Source organism: Mauremys mutica, chromosome 1 (genome assembly GCF_020497125.1).
Source record: "Mauremys mutica isolate MM-2020 ecotype Southern chromosome 1, ASM2049712v1, whole genome shotgun sequence".
NCBI classification, from domain to species: domain Eukaryota; kingdom Metazoa; phylum Chordata; order Testudines; family Geoemydidae; genus Mauremys; species Mauremys mutica.
This window is the reverse complement of record NC_059072.1, coordinates 358,750,928-358,768,842: the sequence shown is the minus strand read 5'-3', so window position 1 is coordinate 358,768,842 and position 17,915 is coordinate 358,750,928. Positions and strand designations below refer to the sequence as shown.

Here is a 17,915-nt window from a genome sequence, read left to right as displayed (position 1 = left end):
GAGTGACTGGACCTTTTTCCTCCGTGGCTCTCCGGAGTGTCAGGTCAATGAATGACAGTACACGTGATGGGATGGCATTGCCTTTTCTGTGGCTGGCCGGAATGGACCATCATGGGTGGGAATTGAGTGGACAAGCACAGGAAAGCTCTGTGTGTTCATGGGAACTGCTGCCTTCTCCTGGATGGAGTATGCCAGACCTGTGAGTACGTAGCAGTGTGTGTGTGTCCAACATCTGAAGTAGTGGGGCTACTGTGAGGGGCCTGGATTAGCTCACCTGAGGGTCTGGGTCTTTTGGGGGAGTCTCAGTTTGTGGTTTCTGTTCCCTAAAGCACCTGGAGTGATTTAGCTGATGCCTGTCAGTGTCTGTGCGCTTGTAACCCAAGGACAGACCTTAATGATAACATCGTAGGAGCCTATAGTTGGGTCAACTCTTTCGATTCCAGATACAATTGATTTGACTTAACAAGTCAAAAGAGTTTCTGGCTTCCAGAGCTGAAAACGCCATCTGAGTTCTAAAAACCTGGCACATGTGACGAAGTGGGTATTCACCCACGAAAGCTCGTGCTCCAATACGTCCCTTATACGTCTATAAGGTGCCACAGGACTCTTGGTTGCTTTTAACAGATCCAGACTAACAGGGCAACCCCTCTGATACTTGCCGCGTGTGGTGTTTTTTGCTGCCCTCTTATGGGTGATAAAGTTTTAGCGACAGAACCTTTAGGTGAAGATTCCACTCGCAATGAAGCAAGAGAGAGCCCTGCTTGCTCTCCTGTGTCTCAGAGGGTCTGGCGGCTGCGTGCCTGGAGACAGACGTGGCGAGGTGGCTGTGTGGAGGAGGCCATGTTTAGGGGTTGCTATTCAGTCTGGAGTGGCACGGTAACACTGAGCTCGGCAGAGGTTTCACAGTTACACTGGGAAATGCTCAGTGTGAGTGTTTGACTGAAATGGAAAAAAGTATCTTCTTCCTCCCCTTCCCATCAGACGTTTTTCTTCATCAGTGGAAAACGCCCCATGTGCAGTGGAGGGATGGGCCCGTTCTAGGGCTGACAAAGGTGGATTTCCCTCCCCTGAGCAAAGTGTTCAGTGCAAGCGACCCTGTTTGGGGACAAAGTAGCACATGGCTCTGCTTGTCCGTGCAGAGCGGCGCTGTGCCGCATGCGTGGGGCTGCTTCGTGTTCTCTCTTGGCCGGTCTCTGCCTGTGTCCGTGTCCAAGACATGCCATTGACTGGCTGCAGCTCACCCCTGCGCAGTGGCCCTGCACATGGCCCGTGCACCGTTAGAATCCCACCCCCACCCTCAAAGTATGGTTTGCGTGGGCTGTGCCTGGGGGGGTGAATCCCAGCTCTGCCTTTGGCTGCCGGAGCCAGTCCCGTCCCCTCTCCGTGCCTCAGTTTACCCATCAGTAAAATGCAGGAACGGTGCTTGCGGCAGTTAGAACAGGTGAGGAGGTGATTTTAGGAGCTGATGGATGGGAGCTGGGCAGGAAGCAGAGCCCCTGGTTGGGTGGGGTTTCTGTGCTGCTCTGTCAGGCTGCCATTCGTCCCCCTACAGGATCCTTTGGCGGGGAACGAGCTCCTGGCTAGCAGTGCCGGAAGGAGCAGGGCGAGGCTGGCTGGTCGGAGTTCAGTGGGGTGGGAGCCCGTTCTGCCTCACGCCTCAGTGTCTCAACCCAGACAGGTGATTTCCCTGCCTCAAACGTGCCTTCTGCATGGAGGGGTAAAGCAGGAACGCACCCTGTGCCGAGGGCACCAGCAGCTGGAGCTGAACATGCTGCCTCTGCACTAGGTTTCCCCAGCCACAACCTGGCTGTCAGGGTGTTGCAGTCAGGCCTGCTCTGCCCTGGTCGCTGGCACTCCCACCAGCTGCGGGCTCCTGCGAGGCAGGGTCTCTGCTCTGCCCCTTCCCCGTGGCTCAGTAGCCGAGTTCTTGCCTCCTCCCGTCCCAGTTCCTTGCTAACCGTGTCTGCTCCCTCTTCCCCAGGGGTCTTCCTGATCCCCTACTTCGTCATGCTGCTCTTCACCGGCCTGCCCCTGTTCCTGCTGGAGCTCAGCCTTGGCCAGTACGGCGCTGCAGGGCCCATCACCGTCTGGAAGTGCTGCCCCCTGCTGAAAGGTGAGTCTGTGCCTGGCGCGGCGTCCCGGTCCCCTGACTGAGCGGGGCATGGGGAGAGCCAGCGCTGTACCTCTTACCTCCCCCAGCCACTTCTCCGTCACCCACAAGCCACAGCGCCTCTCGCTCTGACCACATCACCTCCCGCTCTAGATCCCTCCTCCAGTCCTGCTCCTCCACTGTGTCCAGTTCAACCAGCCTGTCCAGTCCGCCCCCTCCGGGCCTGGCAGGGCTCCACCCGCATCCCGTATCCGACCTCATCCCTTAGCTCCAGCCTCCGGGCTAGGTTTAGCCACTCCCCCCGCTGTCGCCGCACTGTCTCAAGCGCCAGGAAATGCCTCCTTGAGCTGCTTCGCAAGGTCGGCGCCCTCCCCTCACTGCAGCCCTCTCCGAGACCCCCAGCTCTCAGCAGCCTGCCCCATAGGCTGTAACACAAAACCCAGCCTCTCCTCTCCTCCCCCATTCAAAGCACTAAAGAATCTGCCCTCACGGCCCCCTGGGAGGAGCAGCTGTTGTCTCCATTGCCCAGAGAGACCAATGGCTTGGCCTGACCTCCCCGATGTACCCAGCACGGCAGCCCCCACTGAAATCCACCGGGCTATGGGCACCTGGGAACGTCAGGTCCCACAAGTGACTGGCAGGGCCGGGCGCAGAGCCCGGGCTCCTGACTTCCTGCCCTGTGCATTAGCAGTGAGCGCGTCCTTCCCTCTCATGACTGTAAAGTGCTGGAGGTCTCCGGCGCCGTCGGCCTTCTCCGCAGCGGATGGTTCCCAAGCAGAGCGGTGGTGCTCAGCCAGGCTGTCGACCGTCTCCAGCTCTTCCCCCGCCAGACCCTTGGGAGTGGGACGGGGTGGGGACGCTTAGCGTGCTGAGGCTCTGAGCCCACGGAGCAAAACTCTCCCTCGATCGTCCCCGCAGACGTCCACCTTGATACACCGCTGGGCAGCAGGTCCTTGCTCCAGCCCCACGCCGTTCAGTGCCAGCGTGGGAGGGAGAGACGCCCAGCACCACTCAAACCGCCTGAGCTCAGCCGTGTGTGTCCCCTGCTCCCTCTCCTGGGGGGTTCGGCCCTAGAGCTTCCAGCTCTGCCCAGGAGCAGGCAGGTCACCCTGTGGCCCAATGCGGGCTGACAGCCTGAGCACACCTGCCCGAGTAGGGTGCTGGGCTGTCTCTATGGACGCCATAGCTAGCAGTGCTGGACGCACCTGCCCTGTGTGAGGGCGGGAAGCCTGCCTGGGGAGGAGAGATTTGGATGAGACATGAAGGTACCAGCCAGTGAGGGAGCCAGGGAAAGGAAGGGGATGTGGGCTGATGGGCTGAACCTCCCGACAAGAGATGGATCGGGCTGGGAGAACGCTGCCCCCAGGATCGCTGGGCACAGAGCCTGCAGACTCGCTGGAGAGACCTGGGGGGACCAGAGTGCCCGGGGGGCCTTGTCTCGTTCCCGCATGCAGCGGTGTTTAGATCTGAACGCTCTGTAGCTGCAGACGGGTCTTCTCCCAGCCGCCCGCGCTGGCGGGGGACCCCCAGATCCGCTGCGCTGCCGCTCTGCCTGCTTCTGTTTCGCTCCCTCTCAGCAGCCTAGGAGACGTGCCGTTGTGTGTGGCCAGCGCCTCGCGCAGCCTGCGGTCATGGCCGCGGTCTGAGGGGTGCTCCCCGCAGCACGTGCCGCCTCCCATCGTTGGTAGCGTGCAGTGACCAGTTCCCCACAACCTCGCGCTCTTAGTGCAGCTCAGACACGTGGCCTCTTGGCTCGTGCACCCCCAGCCTGTCTCCATCCACCTGTTGTCTCGTGATTGACGTGTGAGCGTCTCTCTCCTGTGCCCGCGGAGCGCAGGGGGCCCTGCTCAGCGACGGGCCCAATGGCGTCACTGCCGTACAGCACACGTGCTGGCTGTGAATGCCGACGGGCCCGGCTTCGATCCCTGCCCATGCCCGCGGGGGTAGTGAGCGAGCAGGGCCGGCGTCAGCTGCACCTTCCTCCCCTGCAGGGATCGGCGTGGGCATGCTGCTCGTCTCCTCGCTGGTGTCGCTCTATTATAACGTCATCATCGCCTGGACTTTCTACTACCTGGGCACGTCCTTCCAGAGCCCCCTGCCCTGGTCGTGCGAGGCTCCGCAGAACGCCCCCCTCTGCCAGGTCTGTCGCTTTCCTCCCGGACGGCTGCTCCACTGGGGCGGGCTGGGCTAGTCCCCTCAGCTAGGCAGCTTGGCTGGCGCTGCTTAAAACACTCGGCTGCTCCTCGTGCTGCTGTGGGTGGGCTAGGAGGGGGTATCTGTATGTGCGGCTGTTGGGTCCCGGGCACGGCTACCGTAGGAGGTGGGGCCAGCCAGCCATAGTGTGAGGATGCTGCTGTTCCCTCTGGGGCCTCCTGCCGTTTGGGGAGGTGCAGGTGACCCCCCCCCCCAAGCAGTATCCTGCAGAAACCCCACCCCGGGGTGCAGGCTGGGTCCTGGCTACAGAGGAGATGGAGCCGCCTACAGGAGCTACTCAGCCCTGTTCCTCACCTGGCCAGAGGGGGTCTCCCCCCCCCCCCAGCCCCAGGGCGGGTGAGGGAAGAGGAGGAGCAGGCTGTGATATGCAGGGCAGAGGCCAAACCAAGAGGCCACCGGATGTGCCTTTAGCAAACGCTGGGCCTGACCCAGTGCCCACAGATGCGGGGCAGCAGCAAGCGGTCAGGCCAGGGCTGCTGGGGGCCGTGAGCTCTCTGGGGAGCCTGCCTCTCTGTGCCGTGGGGCAAGGAACAGGGAGGAAGCTTCTGCCTGGGGGCGGCCGGCGTAGGGATGCGGAGCCGGTGACCCGCCCGCTCTGTCTCTTGCAGAATGCATCAGGAAACGCCAGTCGGTTCAGTGCCAGCGAGGCCTTCTGGAAGTGAGTGGCTGCGTTACGGTGTTTGTGTTTGAGACTGATTCACCGCCCTTCCCCGCTCGCTGCAGGTCTCAGCCTGCCTGGCGCTCTCCCCCTGCGCTCCTGCGGGAGCCTCTCCCACCTCCGCTCACTCGGGGTCTGCCTCTGCCAGCTCCCCTCTCGACACCAGGGGGCGCTGCAGTCAGGACTCCCTGGCGGGGAAAACCAGTTGCATCAAGGGACTCCCCCTGCGTGGAGCTGTGGAACTCACTGTCGCAGGGCGCACAATGCACGAGAGAATAGCCCCTCTCCTGGCACTGGGGTTGAAGCCGTAAGCTCCTCTCCAGGCCGGGTTCGGAGGAAGCATCCCCTGCAATATCGTCATGTCTCCGTGTTGTCAGTGTCACCCTTGACAGCGCACACGGAGCCCAGGTCCCTGCCCCAAGGCGCTAGAGCCCCAGTGCTGGCAAACTGGCTGTGGGGGTAGTGGGACTGGCCTGCCCCATGTAGGCCTGTGTCATGAGCGGGAGGGGCTGGCTGGCGGGTGGGAAGCTCTTGCCAAAGTAGGAGGCAGGTGTGAAGCCAGGAGGGGGCAAAGGGATCTGGTAGTGGGCACAGTGGCAGGATTTAACCCCCATTCTGGTCCGGGGGGGGGGCCGCGACACCCTGTGTTCAGTGCAGGCTGGTTCCACGTGTCTCTAACCTGCGCTTGTGCCATGCAGCGAGCAGGTGCTGGGGGTCACGCACAGCTCCGGCCTCCACGACCCGGGCCCGGTGAGGTGGCCGCTCGCCATATGCTTGTTGGTCGCCTGGATCGTCATCTTCCTGTGCATGTTAAAGGGGATCCGCAGCTCGGGCAAGGTGAGGGCAGGGCAGGGCGTGGCCGGGATTTGCTAGCTAGTGGGGGGCTGGCGGGTGCAGCGTGCCAGGGATGGAGGGGGGTGTTACAGCCGCCGGGGGTGTGCCCGTGCGGGGATGGGGGATGGGGGGGGTTACAGCCGCCGGGGGTGTGCCCGTGCGGGGATGGAGGGGGGGGGTTACAGCCGGGGGTTTGCCCGTGCGGGGATGGAGGGGGGGTTACAGCCTCCGGGGGTGTGCCCGTGCGGGGATGGAGGGGGGGGTTACAGCCGCCGGGGGTGTGCCCGTGCGGGGATGGAGGGGGGGGTTACAGCCGGGGGTGTGCCCGTGCGGGGATGGGGGGGGGGGGTTACAGCCGGGGGTGTGCCCGTGCGGGGATGGGGGGTGGGGGGGGTTACAGCCGCCGGGGGTGTGCCCGTGCGGGGATGGAGGGGGGGTTACAGCTGGGGGTGTGCCCGTGCGGGGATGGAGGGGGGGGTTACAGCCGGGGGTGTGCCCGAGCGGGGATGGAGGGGGGGGTTTACAGAAGGGGGGGTGCCCGTGCGGGGATGGAGGGGGGGGTTTACAGCTGGGGGTGTGCCCATGCGGGGATGGAGGGGGGGTTTACAGCTGGGGGTGTGCCCGTGCGGGGATGGAGGGGGGGGTTTACAGCTGGGGGTGTGCCCGTGCGGGGATGGAGGGGGGGGTTTACAGCTGGGGGTGTGCCCGTGCGGGGATGGGGGATGAGGGGGGTTACAGCTGCCGGGGGTGTGCCCATGCGGGGATGGAGGGGGGCGGGGTTACAGCCGGGGGTGTGCCCGTGCGGGGATGGAGGGGGGGTTTACAGCTGGGGGTGTGCCCGTGCAGGTGGTGTATTTCACAGCGACGTTCCCGTACCTGGTCCTCATCGTGCTCATCATCCGAGGAGCTACGCTGGAGGGATCCATTGAGGGCGTCCGCTTCTACCTCTCCTCGGACTGGAGCAGGCTACAGAGCGCTCAGGTACCCCCCCATGGGCACCTCAGACCCCCCCTGCTCGCCACACAATCATAGAATCTCAGGGTTGGAAGGGACCTCAGGAGGTATCTAGTCCAACCCCCTGCTCAAAGCAGGACCAAACCCAACTAAATCATCCCAGCCAGGGCTTTGTCAAGCCGGGTCTCAAGTGTTGGCCCGGCTTTGCGCTCGGCGGGCGTGGCGGCAGCGGCGGGACGGCTTTGCGCTTGGCAGGACGTGGCGGTGGCGGGACACGGCGCCCCGGCTTTGCACTCGGCGGGATGCAGCGCCCCAACTTTGCGCTCGGTAGGTGCGGTGGGATGTGGTGGGACGCGGTGTCGGCGGCGGCCCGGCTTTGCGCTCAGCGGGATGCGGCGGCGGCCCGGCTTTGCGCTCGGCGGGACGCGGCGGCCCGCAAGGAGCATGTTCAGGGTGGGGAAGGAGCCGGCTCCCAACCAGCTTCCCCCCCTCTAGGTGTGGAACGACGCTGCCTCACAGATCTTCTACTCGCTGGGCATTGGCTTCGGGGGGCTACTCTCCATGGCCTCCTACAACAAGTTTGACAACAACGTGATCAGGTGAGCGGGCGAGTGGGCCAGGGAGCGCTCTGGGCCAGGCCGGGTGGGGCCGAGGCAGCGCGGTCCCGAGTGACCCCACACACGTACTGCAGGGGAGGCTGCCCAGCTGTGTGGGGGGGGGCAGGGGGAGGCGCGTGTCTTTGCTGCCATGATGACTACAGAGCCACCTGGGTCTCTACTCTTGTCCCAGAGCTGGAACTTGTGACCTTCTGCTCCTGAATGCCCGGTCCTGCCAGCCGAGCTACAGGGGAGCCTGGGAACGCCAGCGGGCTACCACCACTGGGGCAGGGAGCCGGGATCCCAGCTCCTTGGCAGCTCTGCCACCCCCTGGGCTCCATGGGGAGCTGCTTGATGGTGTGAACGTCTCATCCCAAAGGCTTGACGGTCTCTGTGCCAGAGAGCCTGGGCCCGGGGGGGGCAGCCCAGGCTCCTGCCAACTCCTCGTACAACCTCCCCCCCTCCCCCTCCCGCTCTGCTGCCCACAGGGACACCCTGGTTATCGCCATCGGGAACTGCTGCACCAGCTTCTTCGCTGGATTCGCCATCTTCTCCATCCTGGGCCACATGGCGTGGAGGAAGAGAGTGCCGGTGGGGGAGGTGGCCGATTCAGGTACGGGGGGGCTGTCTGTCTGTCCTGCCTGGGTGAAACCATCCTGCTCAGCACCTGCCTCCCATCCTGCCCCGCCCCAGCTGAATTCCGTGCCCACCCGGAGGGGGTGGGGGGTGTCTTGCTGCCAATTCCTCCCCAGATCAGGCCAGCTGGGCCTCCAGCAGGAGCTGCCCTCACTCCATCCCCCAGAGGATCGGGCGGCTCCTTGCCCTGGATTTAGGAGCTTAGCTTTGGGCAGCTGGGTTTAAAACTTGGCCTTTAACCCTTGGGAGACGGGGCGGGAGGTGGCTCCGGGGACGATTCAGGCCCAGCCCTGCGAGGGGTGCAGCCTGCCCTCAGGGTGTCCCGGCAGGGTACTGCTGGAGTGTCTAATGCGCCGCCCTCACCCCAACCCTTCTCGAATGTGTCCCGGCACAGGGCGTCCCGGCCCCCGGCTCACGTTCCCTTCAAGGGCCGCCACTGGCGCTGACCTGGTCACTGGCTGGCGCTGCCCTTGCTCCGGTGTGACATGCACACATTGGGGCACCCCACCTTTTCCCAGTTCGTAGGGCTCCAGGTGAAAAGCTCCTACCCGGACCCGGTCCGCAGGGCTCCGGGTGTAACTAACCACCCGGTCCGTGTAAGGACCCGCACCCGGACCCGATCCGCAGGGCTCCGTGTGTAACTAACCCGGTCCATGCAAGGACCCGCACCCAGACCCGATCCGCAGGGCTCCGTGTGTAACTAACCCGGTCCATGCAAGGACCCGCACCCGGACCCGGTCCGCAGGGCTCCGGGTGTAACTAACCACCCGGTCTGTGTAAGGACCCGCACCCGGACCCGATCCGCAGGGCTCCGGGTGTAACTAACCCAGTCCGTGTAAGGACCCGCACCCGGACCCGATCCGCAGGGCTCCGGGTGTAACTAACCCGGTCCATGCAAGGACCCGCACCCGGACCCGATCCGCAGGGCTCCGTGTGTAACTAACCCGGTCCATGCAAGGACCCGCACCCAGACCCGATCCGCAGGGCTCCGTGTGTAACTAACCCGGTCCATGCAAGGACCCGCACCCGGACCCGGTCCGCAGGGCTCCGGGTGTAACTAACCACCCGGTCTGTGTAAGGACCCGCACCCGGACCCGATCCGCAGGGCTCCGGGTGTAACTAACCCAGTCCGTGTAAGGACCCGCACCCGGACCCGATCCGCAGGGCTCCGGGTGTAACTAACCCGGTCCATGCAAGGACCCGCACCCGGACCTGATCCGCAGGGCTCCGGGTGTAACTAACCTGGTCTATGCAAGGACCCGCACCTGGGCCCAATCCGCAGGGCTCTGGGTGTAACTAACCACCCGGTCCGTGTAAGGACCCGCACCTGTACCCGATCCGCAGGGCTCCGTGTGTAACTAACCCGGTCCATGCAAGGACCCGCACCCAGACCCGATCCGCAGGGCTCCGTGTGTAACTAACCCGGTCCATGCAAGGACCCGCACCCGGACCCGGTCCGCAGGGCTCCGGGTGTAACTAACCACCCGGTCCGTGTAAGGACCCGCACCTGTACCCGATCCGCAGGGCTCCGTGTGTAACTAACCCGGTCTATGCAAGGACCCGCACCTGGGCCCAATCCGCAGGGCTCCGGGTGTAACTAACCCGGCCTGTGCAAGTACCCGCACCCGGACCCAATCCGCAGGGCTCTGGGTGTATACTACTTCTGCAGGTGTGCAGGACCTTTTCCCAGTGAAAGAGCCTTACGCAGTAATACGCTACATAACCTCTATCTATTACCAATCACCAAAACCGGGCTGCACACGCGACACACGGTGTCACCGCTCCAAACCAGACATGAACTTTTCTTGATGGCCAGCCAGGATCAGGTCCATCTGGGGGACTCCAGTCTCTACACGGCGTCATTGGCAGGGTGCTGAGGTCTGGCAGCTCTGATCTTTGGGGCTGTGTCCTGGAGTTGGCTCCCAAAGAACTTCCTTTTGGACCCGAGTTTCTATAGTGAAACGAGTCCTTTTTAGCTGTACCCTAACCAACCATTGTAGTAAAATGTTACTAACCGATCCTAACATCGTGTAACAAAATTCTCCAACCAATCCTCCCTCATCACCCTGATTGATTTTGCTCGGTGTAAATTAATTATGTAACAGACAGAAACAATTAAAGAACCAGGCAGACCATACAGATAAACAGTGGGGACGGTAATGACCAAACAGTACAGAAACGGGGATTTCACAACCACAACTATTGAGAAGTGATTTCTTGCCAGACAGATGCTGTCAAACGGAGTTTTCTTTAGCCACCTTATGTTTATCTGGTGATAGCAGACGAAGACCTTAGGCTTTAGTTACGATGTGGCTGCTGACAAAGGCCTTATCCTTAGACCGGGGTAGAAACCCGCTGGGCAGGAGTGAACGTTGCAGGGCTGTGCTGCTGCGGGACGCCGTGTTCTCCATTTCTCCTCCTCCCCCGCAGGTCCCGGGCTTGCTTTCGTGGCCTACCCAGAAGCCCTTGCTCTGCTGCCTGCCTCTGCCTTCTGGTCGGTCCTGTTCTTCCTGATGATGTTCACGCTGGGAGTAGACACCCTGGTGGGTATAACCTGGCAGGTCATCGCTCGCACGCCCCTTCCCTCCATCGCTGGGGGTCGCTGGCCTCTAGGGCCCTCACCTCCCTGCAGCGCAGAGGTGTCGCCCTCCTGGCCGTGGATCTGGGACGAGCTGGCCCCTAGCGATGCAGAGAAGCTTCTGCGGCCGCCCGTCTGGTCCATCTGCCTCTTGGACACATGGTCCAGCAGCGTCCACCGCTCACCCCGGCATCTGCAAATCCTGCTGGTCCAGGAGGTCGTTCTCTGGCAGAGCTGGGTTCATGGGGGACGGTGTCAGCACCCTCCCCCAGGACACGTTGTCATGCCCTTTATAGAGGGGGCAGGGGGTGCTCCTTGGAGGGGTGGGGCAGGGGGATGCGGTGGGGCAGGGGCATGGGTGCTCCTTGGAGAGGGTGGGCGGGGGGATCCTTGCCACCCTGAGTCGGACAGTCAGTCAGGAGTGACCCTTTCCAGCTCCCTCTGCACTTAGCCCCACGTGATGTGTGGGGTGCTCCCCTGCGTCCTGGAGACACTCGGCAGGGTGCCGGGGCACTGAGCGCACGTCCCGAGACCCGCAGTGCCCACGGGCAGGTGCCTGGGGTGCCCTGACCCCCGTCTCTCCCCCAGTTCGGGAACATGGAGGGCATCACCACGGCCGTGCTGGACGAGTTCCCGGCCCTGCGCGAGTGGAGACGGAAAACCCTCTTCCTGGGCGCGCTGTGCTTCACCTTCTACCTGCTGGGCCTGCTGCTCATCACCGAGGTAGGGCAGAGCTCAGCCCCCCACGGGGAGCCGGTGTCGGGGCCGAATTGTCTCCAGCCCACAGACGCCATCGACCTCGGGGCAGGAGCCCAGGACTGCCTGCTTGGCACAGGGGCGGGGCCTTCCCCACTAGACGGGGGTACTGGGGGGTGCTCACCTGGCTGTGCTGCACTGGGGCTGGAGACGGGTGGCCGGGCATGTGGCTCAGCTGGCCACGTGCTGGGCAAGCAAAGCCCCCCGTGGGTCCGTGGGAACAGAGGCTGCCCTCCAGCATGGCAGGCGCTGGGCGCGTTTCCCCGCCTGTGCCCGGCCCATGTTCATGTGCCCGCTGCACTGTCGCTTGCAGGGCGGCATTTACTGGTTCACCCTCATCGACGCCTACAGCACCAGCTTCGGCCTCATCATCATCACCCTCTTCATGTGCATTGGCATTGCCTTCTTCTACGGTGAGTGTCCCCAACCCGGGGCTCGGCGCATCCTAGAGCGTTGGACTAACCTCCCTCCTCGCCCACCGTGGAAATGCAGCCACCTCTGGGGCACGACGTGGCAGCTGCTTCACAGCACATAGCAACACCACCCTACCTTGTTCAAGCATCAGCCGCGTGCTTGGTACAGGATGCAGAGGGGGCCGTGGCCCCTGGCTGATCTCCACCCTGGAGGGCAGAACGTTTCCGGCCAAGGGTCAGGACCCCAGTGCTTCCTCCAGAAACCAGCAGCACCTTCTGGAACCGCTGACCCGGAAAGAGCGCCTCTTTTGGAGCTACCGAGCACCCTCTCTGCAGCCCCCGGGGGTCGCTGGGAGGTCTGGCGTCCCAGAGGATTCAGGGGGCCTGGGGCAAAGCAATTTCAGGGGCCCCTTCCATTAAAAACAGTTACAATACTCTAGAATACTAGATTCTCGTGGGGGCCCTTGCGGGGCCCGGGGCAAATTGCCCCACTTGCTCCCTCCGCTGGGCAGCCCTGCTGGTGTGCCCCTGGGGAGCTCGCCCCAGGCCTGGTACAGGGGGTGACCACGGCACTGGAGGTTCTCCTCTTTAAACCCCCATTTGTCCCCACCTCAGGGGTGAACCAGTTCTGCCGGGACATCGTTGACATGATCTGCCGGTGCCCGCCCTGGTGCAGCAAGCTGGTGCTCTACTTCAAGGCATGCTGGGTATTCATCACGCCGTGCCTGCTGCTGGTAGGTACCGGCCCTGCCGCCACGCGCAAGGGGCAGCTGCGTGATGCAAGAGCAGAGCCTGCCTCCGTCACCCGGCCCGGGACGACTCTGGTGCTGAGGAGCCGAGCTGCTCGCAGGCCTTCCTGACCCGGCAGCCAGATGGGGCCGTGCAGCCCCCTGGTGTCCCAGCCTGTAACCCCCTCGGCATCCCCGGGGCAATGCCAGACTCCACCGTGCTGCACCGCTGCCCCCTAGTGGCTGCAGCCTGCACAGGTCAGATAGGCCAAGCTCTGGAAGCCTTCGTGAGCCCCATCCCCCGGGTCTCTGGGCACCTCCTGGGGCGGGGGTGGGCAGGCCCCTTGCTGCAAGAGGTGGGTGTGGATGGCGGGGGAAGGGCTGCGGGTGTCTGACCGGGCTGCTCGGATCTGCCCTTCCAGTTCATCCTCTTCTACATCTTCCTGGAGATGTACAACACGTCCCTGCACTACGGCGCCTACGTCTACCCGCGCTGGGGCAAGGCCCTGGGCGTGTGCATGGGCACCGTCACCTGCATCCAGATCCCGCTCTGGGCGCTCGTGGCCATCTGCAGGGAGTCGGGGACGCTGACGGACGTGAGTGCGGCGCCGAGCCCCCTCCCCGGGACCCCCGGGCTGGGCAGGGCAGGGCAGGGCAGGGTGTGGCTGGAAGGAGCTGGGAGCTCCCGGCTGTGGGGGGTCACCCTGCAGCGTGGGGCATGCTGGGATCTGGAACCTGCCATCTCACTACCTGGGGCCCCTGCTGGGCCCTGCTTTGTCCTTCCTGGGCAGGGCTCGGGCTCCCGCCCCCAGCCCCGCGGCCCACCCCTGCCGCCGTCGGGCAAATGCTGCAGCCGCGCTCCAGCGGGCATGGGCCTCAGCCCCCTGCCCCGCGAGTCCTTGGACCTCACTCCCCCCGAGGGCTGGGCCTGGCGCCCTAACCCCCCCTCCCTCCGAGGGCTGGGCCTGGCTCCGTACCACCACCCCCCGCCACCCCCGAGGGCTGGGCCTGGCTCCCTGCCATCCCCCCTCCCTCCGAGGGCTGGGCCTGGCTCCCTACCACCACCCCCCGCCACTCCCGAGGGCTGGGCCTGCCTCCCCCCCCACTCCCCCCGAGGGCTGGGCCTGGCTCCCTACCACCACCCCCCGCCACCCCCGAGGGCTGGGCCTGGGGCCTGGCTCCCTGCCCCGAGGGCTGGGCCTGGCTCCCTACCATCCCCCCTGCCCCGAGGGCTGGGCCTGGCACCTGTTTCACCCCCGCCCTCCTTGCAGCGGTTCCGGAAAGCCATCCACCCCCTGAACTCCTGGCGCACGGCGACCACCCACACCGAGGTCATCGACGTCCCCTACACCATCAACCTGGTGGACAGCGACTTCGCCAGCCCGCCCCAGGGGAGCAGCGAGGCCTGAGGGGCCGGGCAGCAGAACGGGGGCTCCAGGCAGCTGCTCTTGGCTCTGGTGTGGCAGCCTCCCAGGCGGAGGCCGCGGGCCGGTGCTCCTGGATCTGCTGGAGGCTGCAGCTGGCCCTCACCTGCAGGAGACGATGCTGGAACCTGCTGCTCTCCAGCCGCAGCGGTGCCAGCGGGGGAGGGCAGGACTCTGCTCAGGGCTGTGGCCAGCCAGCCGCTGGGCGCTTTGCAAGAGGGGCCTGGCCTCTGAACCTTCTTAAAACCACAGGGAAAGGATTGTACTTGAGAATCGATTGCACGTGCCCCCTGGCGCAGCTGGGCACGCGGCCAGGTGGGTGCGCAGGCGCCCCCCTGGGCATGGACAGAGGTGCCCAGATGGGGCCGCTCTGAGGTGCGGAAGTGCGCACACAGAGAGGCGCCCGGGGCGTGGACAGAGGGGTGCACACACAGAGCGGCACCCCGGGGCGTGGACAGAGCGGTGCACACACAGAGCGGCGCCCCGGGGCGTGGACAGAGCGGTGCACACACAGAGCGGCGCCTCGGGGCGTGGACAGAGCGGTGCACGCACAGAGAGGTGTCCCGGGGCGTGGACAGAGCGGTGCACGCACAGAGTGGCGCCCGGGGCGTGGACAGAGCAGTGCACGCACAGAGCGGCGCCCCGGGGCGTGGACAGAGCGGTGCACGCACAGAGCGGCGCCCCGGGGCGTGGACAGAGCGGTGCACGCACAGAGAGGTGTCCCGGGACGTGGACAGAGCGGTGCACACACAGAGCGGCGCCCCGGGGCGTGGACAGAGCGGTGCACGCACAGAGAGGTGTCCCGGGACGTGGACAGAGAGGTGCGCACACAGCGGGGCGCCCGGGGCGTGGACAGAGCGGTGCACGCACAGAGAGGTGTCCCGGGACGTGGACAGAGAGGTGCGCACACAGCGGGACGCCCGGGGCGTGGACAGAGCGGTGCACGCACAGAGAGGTGTCCCGGGACGTGGACAGAGAGGTGCGTGGACAGAGCCATGCGCTCCTTGCCCAGCTGCACCCCCAGCAGGAAGTGATTCCCCAGCGCTGAAGCGAGGCTGGGCTGCTGCTGTCCCAGCACTAGTGTCTGTGCCGGGGGCTGGCCGGGCTCCTGGGGGCTGCACGTGGGGGGGGAGTTGTGGTGGGGGCTCCTCTGGCTCCGCGCCTGCCAATCCCCCGAGGTCTAGTCCCTGGGTTCCCCTCCTCTGGCTTGGGCACTCAGGCCGACTGCTCCATTAGCCAACCCAGCCATGGCTCTACTAGGCTCCTGCCAGGGTCTCAGCCAGGGGGCGGCCGGCAGGGTCACAGCCCAAGCCTGCCCCAGGGGCGAGGACTTGGGGCCAGCAGGTTGGGGGCGGCACCAGGTTCATGGTGCACAGCTGGGAAGCACCTGGCCCTCACCTGCTCCACGGGATCTGCCCACGTGTGGGGGCGGCGGCTGCTGCTGGCAGGGCTGGCAGAGGCGAGGATTTGTCCCGGCAGTGAGGTGCAGGGGGAGGGGGTCTCTCCATGGGCCGGCCCTGCCAAGGGGCTGGGTTTGGGGGCCCCGGCTCTCTGCCCGCTGGGATTTCTCTGCTGCAGAAATAAAGGCTCGGTGATTCCCAAACAGAACGGGACCGTTGCTTCTTGTCGCCCTGCTGGCGGCCATGGGGACGGTGCTGCCTGGTCCCTGTGTGGGGCTGCGTCAGGCTGGGGGCGATGGTCCGGCAGGGCGGCGATCTGCACGGCACCATGGACTGCCCTCCCCCCCAACACACACCCACCCACCCTGCAGGGATGAGGGAATCGCTGGGGGGCTGCAGTACCATGGGGGTGAAGTGCTGGGTGCTCCCAGGCTGGCTCCTCGTGCCCCAGGTCAGCGCACAGCGAGGGGGAGAAAGGCCGGAGCTGGGCTCCCATGGGCAGGGCTGGGGCAGGGCCTGGAGCCCAGCTGCCCGAGGAGGGGCGTGAGCTCTGCCTGCTGGGCAGGGGCCACTGCCAGCCCTTCGCCGAACTGGGCGCTCTAGGTTTAAGGTGCCCCGCTGGCTCCTGGGGGCTGAGTGCTGACCCCCTCGGCGCTGCCAGAGCCTGGGCCTGGGGAGCTGGAGGAGACCTGCTGGCACAAGGGCAGCTCTCCACCCCCCGCAGCTGCTGTAGCCCCAGCCCGGCTCAGGGCCAGCCGCATGCCCGAGGCCTGGTCGAGCTGCCCCAAGGACTAGCTGGTGGGGCCAGGCCAGGCTCCTCAGGGCCCTGTGGGAGGATTTAGAGCCTCCTGGAAAGGCGGCCAGGCCCAGCCCAGTGTAACCGGGACTGGACTGGATGTTCCAGCCATGGGCACGTGGGCGGCTTTGGGTTAGTTTGTGCGCCCCAGGCTCTGATGCCGACAGGCGGCTCCAGTCGCGCCCCTCAGGCGGCTCAGGGCTTTTCATGCCCAAGGCCAGCGGGGGAGACAGATGCTTCTGGTCCTGCCTGCTGGGCTCTGGCTGTGCCTGGTCTGAGTCCCCCCCCTGCCAGGGCCGGGTTGACACTGAACGTATCTTTGCCGCTTCCTGTACCAGGGCCACCCGCAGCCGTGCCCAGCCCGGCCCAGGGCACCGGCTCCCAGCGGGGCGTGCGGGGATCTCCTGGGGCAGGGCTGAGTAAATTCAGGGGCGGGCGCTCCAGTGGCTGCAGGGCCTCTCTGTCATGGTGCAGGCTGCCCTGGGCCTGGCCTGCTGGGCGCAAGGCCCTCACTCCCCCAGGGGCCTGGCATGGGGGGGCAGTGCCCCTGCCCCACCTGGGACAGCTGGCAGAGGGTTCAGGGCTGGCACTTTCACTGGGCTGTGACCCTATTAGTGACGTGTGTGGGGGTGGGGCAGGCAGAGCCCTGGCCCCCCATGTGTGATTGCTGTGAGAGATCCCCCAGCTCATGGGGGGCGGGGGTGTGCTAGAGGGCACCGCACGCCCCCCTGGTTGCTACATGTTACCCTGGGGCCACACCAGCTGCATTTCAGTTACAGGGTAACCGTGCCAGCCCCCGCCAGTGCTGCCCCAGCAGCCTCTTTCCACCCCCGGTACAGGGTGTGTAGCTAGGTGAAGGGCTGCGGGGATCCTACCAGGCTGCAAACCGGCGAGTGCCCAGGGCAGCGGAGCTGTGTGTGGGGCCCTGGCAGCCCCTGAGGCTCCACCTCTCGTGCCCGGTGCAGGCTGGCGGACACCCATTCCTCCCAGCAGCACCTGAGCCAGCCAAGAAGAGACCCGTAGCCCCTCGCTCAAAATCTCCTACATGCTTTATTGGATTGAAAACAGTTTTATGAAATGACAAAACAAATCAGACTTGGCAGATGCGGCACAATCGCTGCTTTATAAATGGCACCACCTTCTCCAGCAAGCAGCGGCGTGGGGCGCCGGGCCCAGCTGGGGCACCCTGCCCACGGGCCGTGCTCGGAGCAGGGAGGAAGCGGCCCAGCAGCCGGGCCTGCTGGGGGTGGGCTGTGAGACGCCTGGGCTACACACCTCTCTGGGGCCCTTCCCACCCTGCTCTGGACCCACTGCCGGGAGGGAGCTGGGCACTGCAGCAAGGCCCGGCCCCGAGGCTGCTCTCAGCGGGGCGTGGGGGTCTTTCCCAAGCCAGCAGAGCTGCTCTGAAACCGCCCAGCGCGATGGAAGCTGTGTGGATTGGGCCCACCCCCAAGCTGGTGTAACTCCCATCACGGACAGTCAGCTACCTGGCACGAGCTGGCCACCGGCCCTGCAGCAGGCTGAGGGGCTGGCTCCTCTCGCTGGGGCTTGCGGGTGACACGGGGGCCAGCAGCAGCCAGGGGGCAGGAGCGTGAGGAATCGCAGGCACTTGATCAATGTGGAGGATTTTTCATTTCTCTCAAAGCAACAATAATCGTCTAGCTACCGGCTCTAAAACACCTCGTTAGCGCTTCCTGGAGATGCGACACCCAGTATATTACACCAGCTCCAAGCAAAGGCCCCAGCCAGCCCTCCCCCCAACCCCCAGGGATCCTTGCAGCCAGCCCTGCTCCCTCCCCCCGCCCCCCGAGAACACAG

The 17,915-nt window shown here is 65.0% G+C and overlaps 1 protein-coding gene across 8 annotated transcripts in view; it reads left to right on the top strand.

Moving 5' to 3' along the window:
• LOC123374192 (sodium-dependent proline transporter-like) overlaps positions 1-15,483 on the top strand; it is a 38,787-nt gene extending 23,304 nt beyond the window's left edge. For 6 of the 8 annotated variants that reach the window (XM_045023888.1, XM_045023881.1, XM_045023897.1 and 3 more), the window contains 14 exons: positions 1,982-2,113; positions 4,102-4,250; positions 4,933-4,982; positions 5,681-5,819; positions 6,663-6,797; positions 7,266-7,369; positions 7,855-7,979; positions 10,433-10,545; positions 11,169-11,303; positions 11,650-11,749; positions 12,365-12,483; positions 12,900-13,073; positions 13,749-14,801; positions 14,881-15,483. In XM_045023888.1, coding sequence (XP_044879823.1) covers positions 1,982-2,113; positions 4,102-4,250; positions 4,933-4,982; positions 5,681-5,819; positions 6,663-6,797; positions 7,266-7,369; positions 7,855-7,979; positions 10,433-10,545; positions 11,169-11,303; positions 11,650-11,749; positions 12,365-12,483; positions 12,900-13,073; positions 13,749-13,886 — 1,613 coding nt within the window. In that variant the 3' untranslated portion in view covers positions 13,887-14,801; positions 14,881-15,483. Of the gene's footprint in view, positions 1-1,981; positions 2,114-4,101; positions 4,251-4,932; positions 4,983-5,680; positions 5,820-6,662; positions 6,798-7,265; positions 7,370-7,854; positions 7,980-10,432; positions 10,546-11,168; positions 11,304-11,649; positions 11,750-12,364; positions 12,484-12,899; positions 13,074-13,748; positions 14,802-14,856 lie in introns of all 8 variants that reach the window. The other 2 variants (XM_045023864.1, XM_045023854.1) reach the window with 2 other exon arrangements.
• The last annotated feature ends 2,432 nt before the right edge of the window (positions 15,484-17,915 follow it).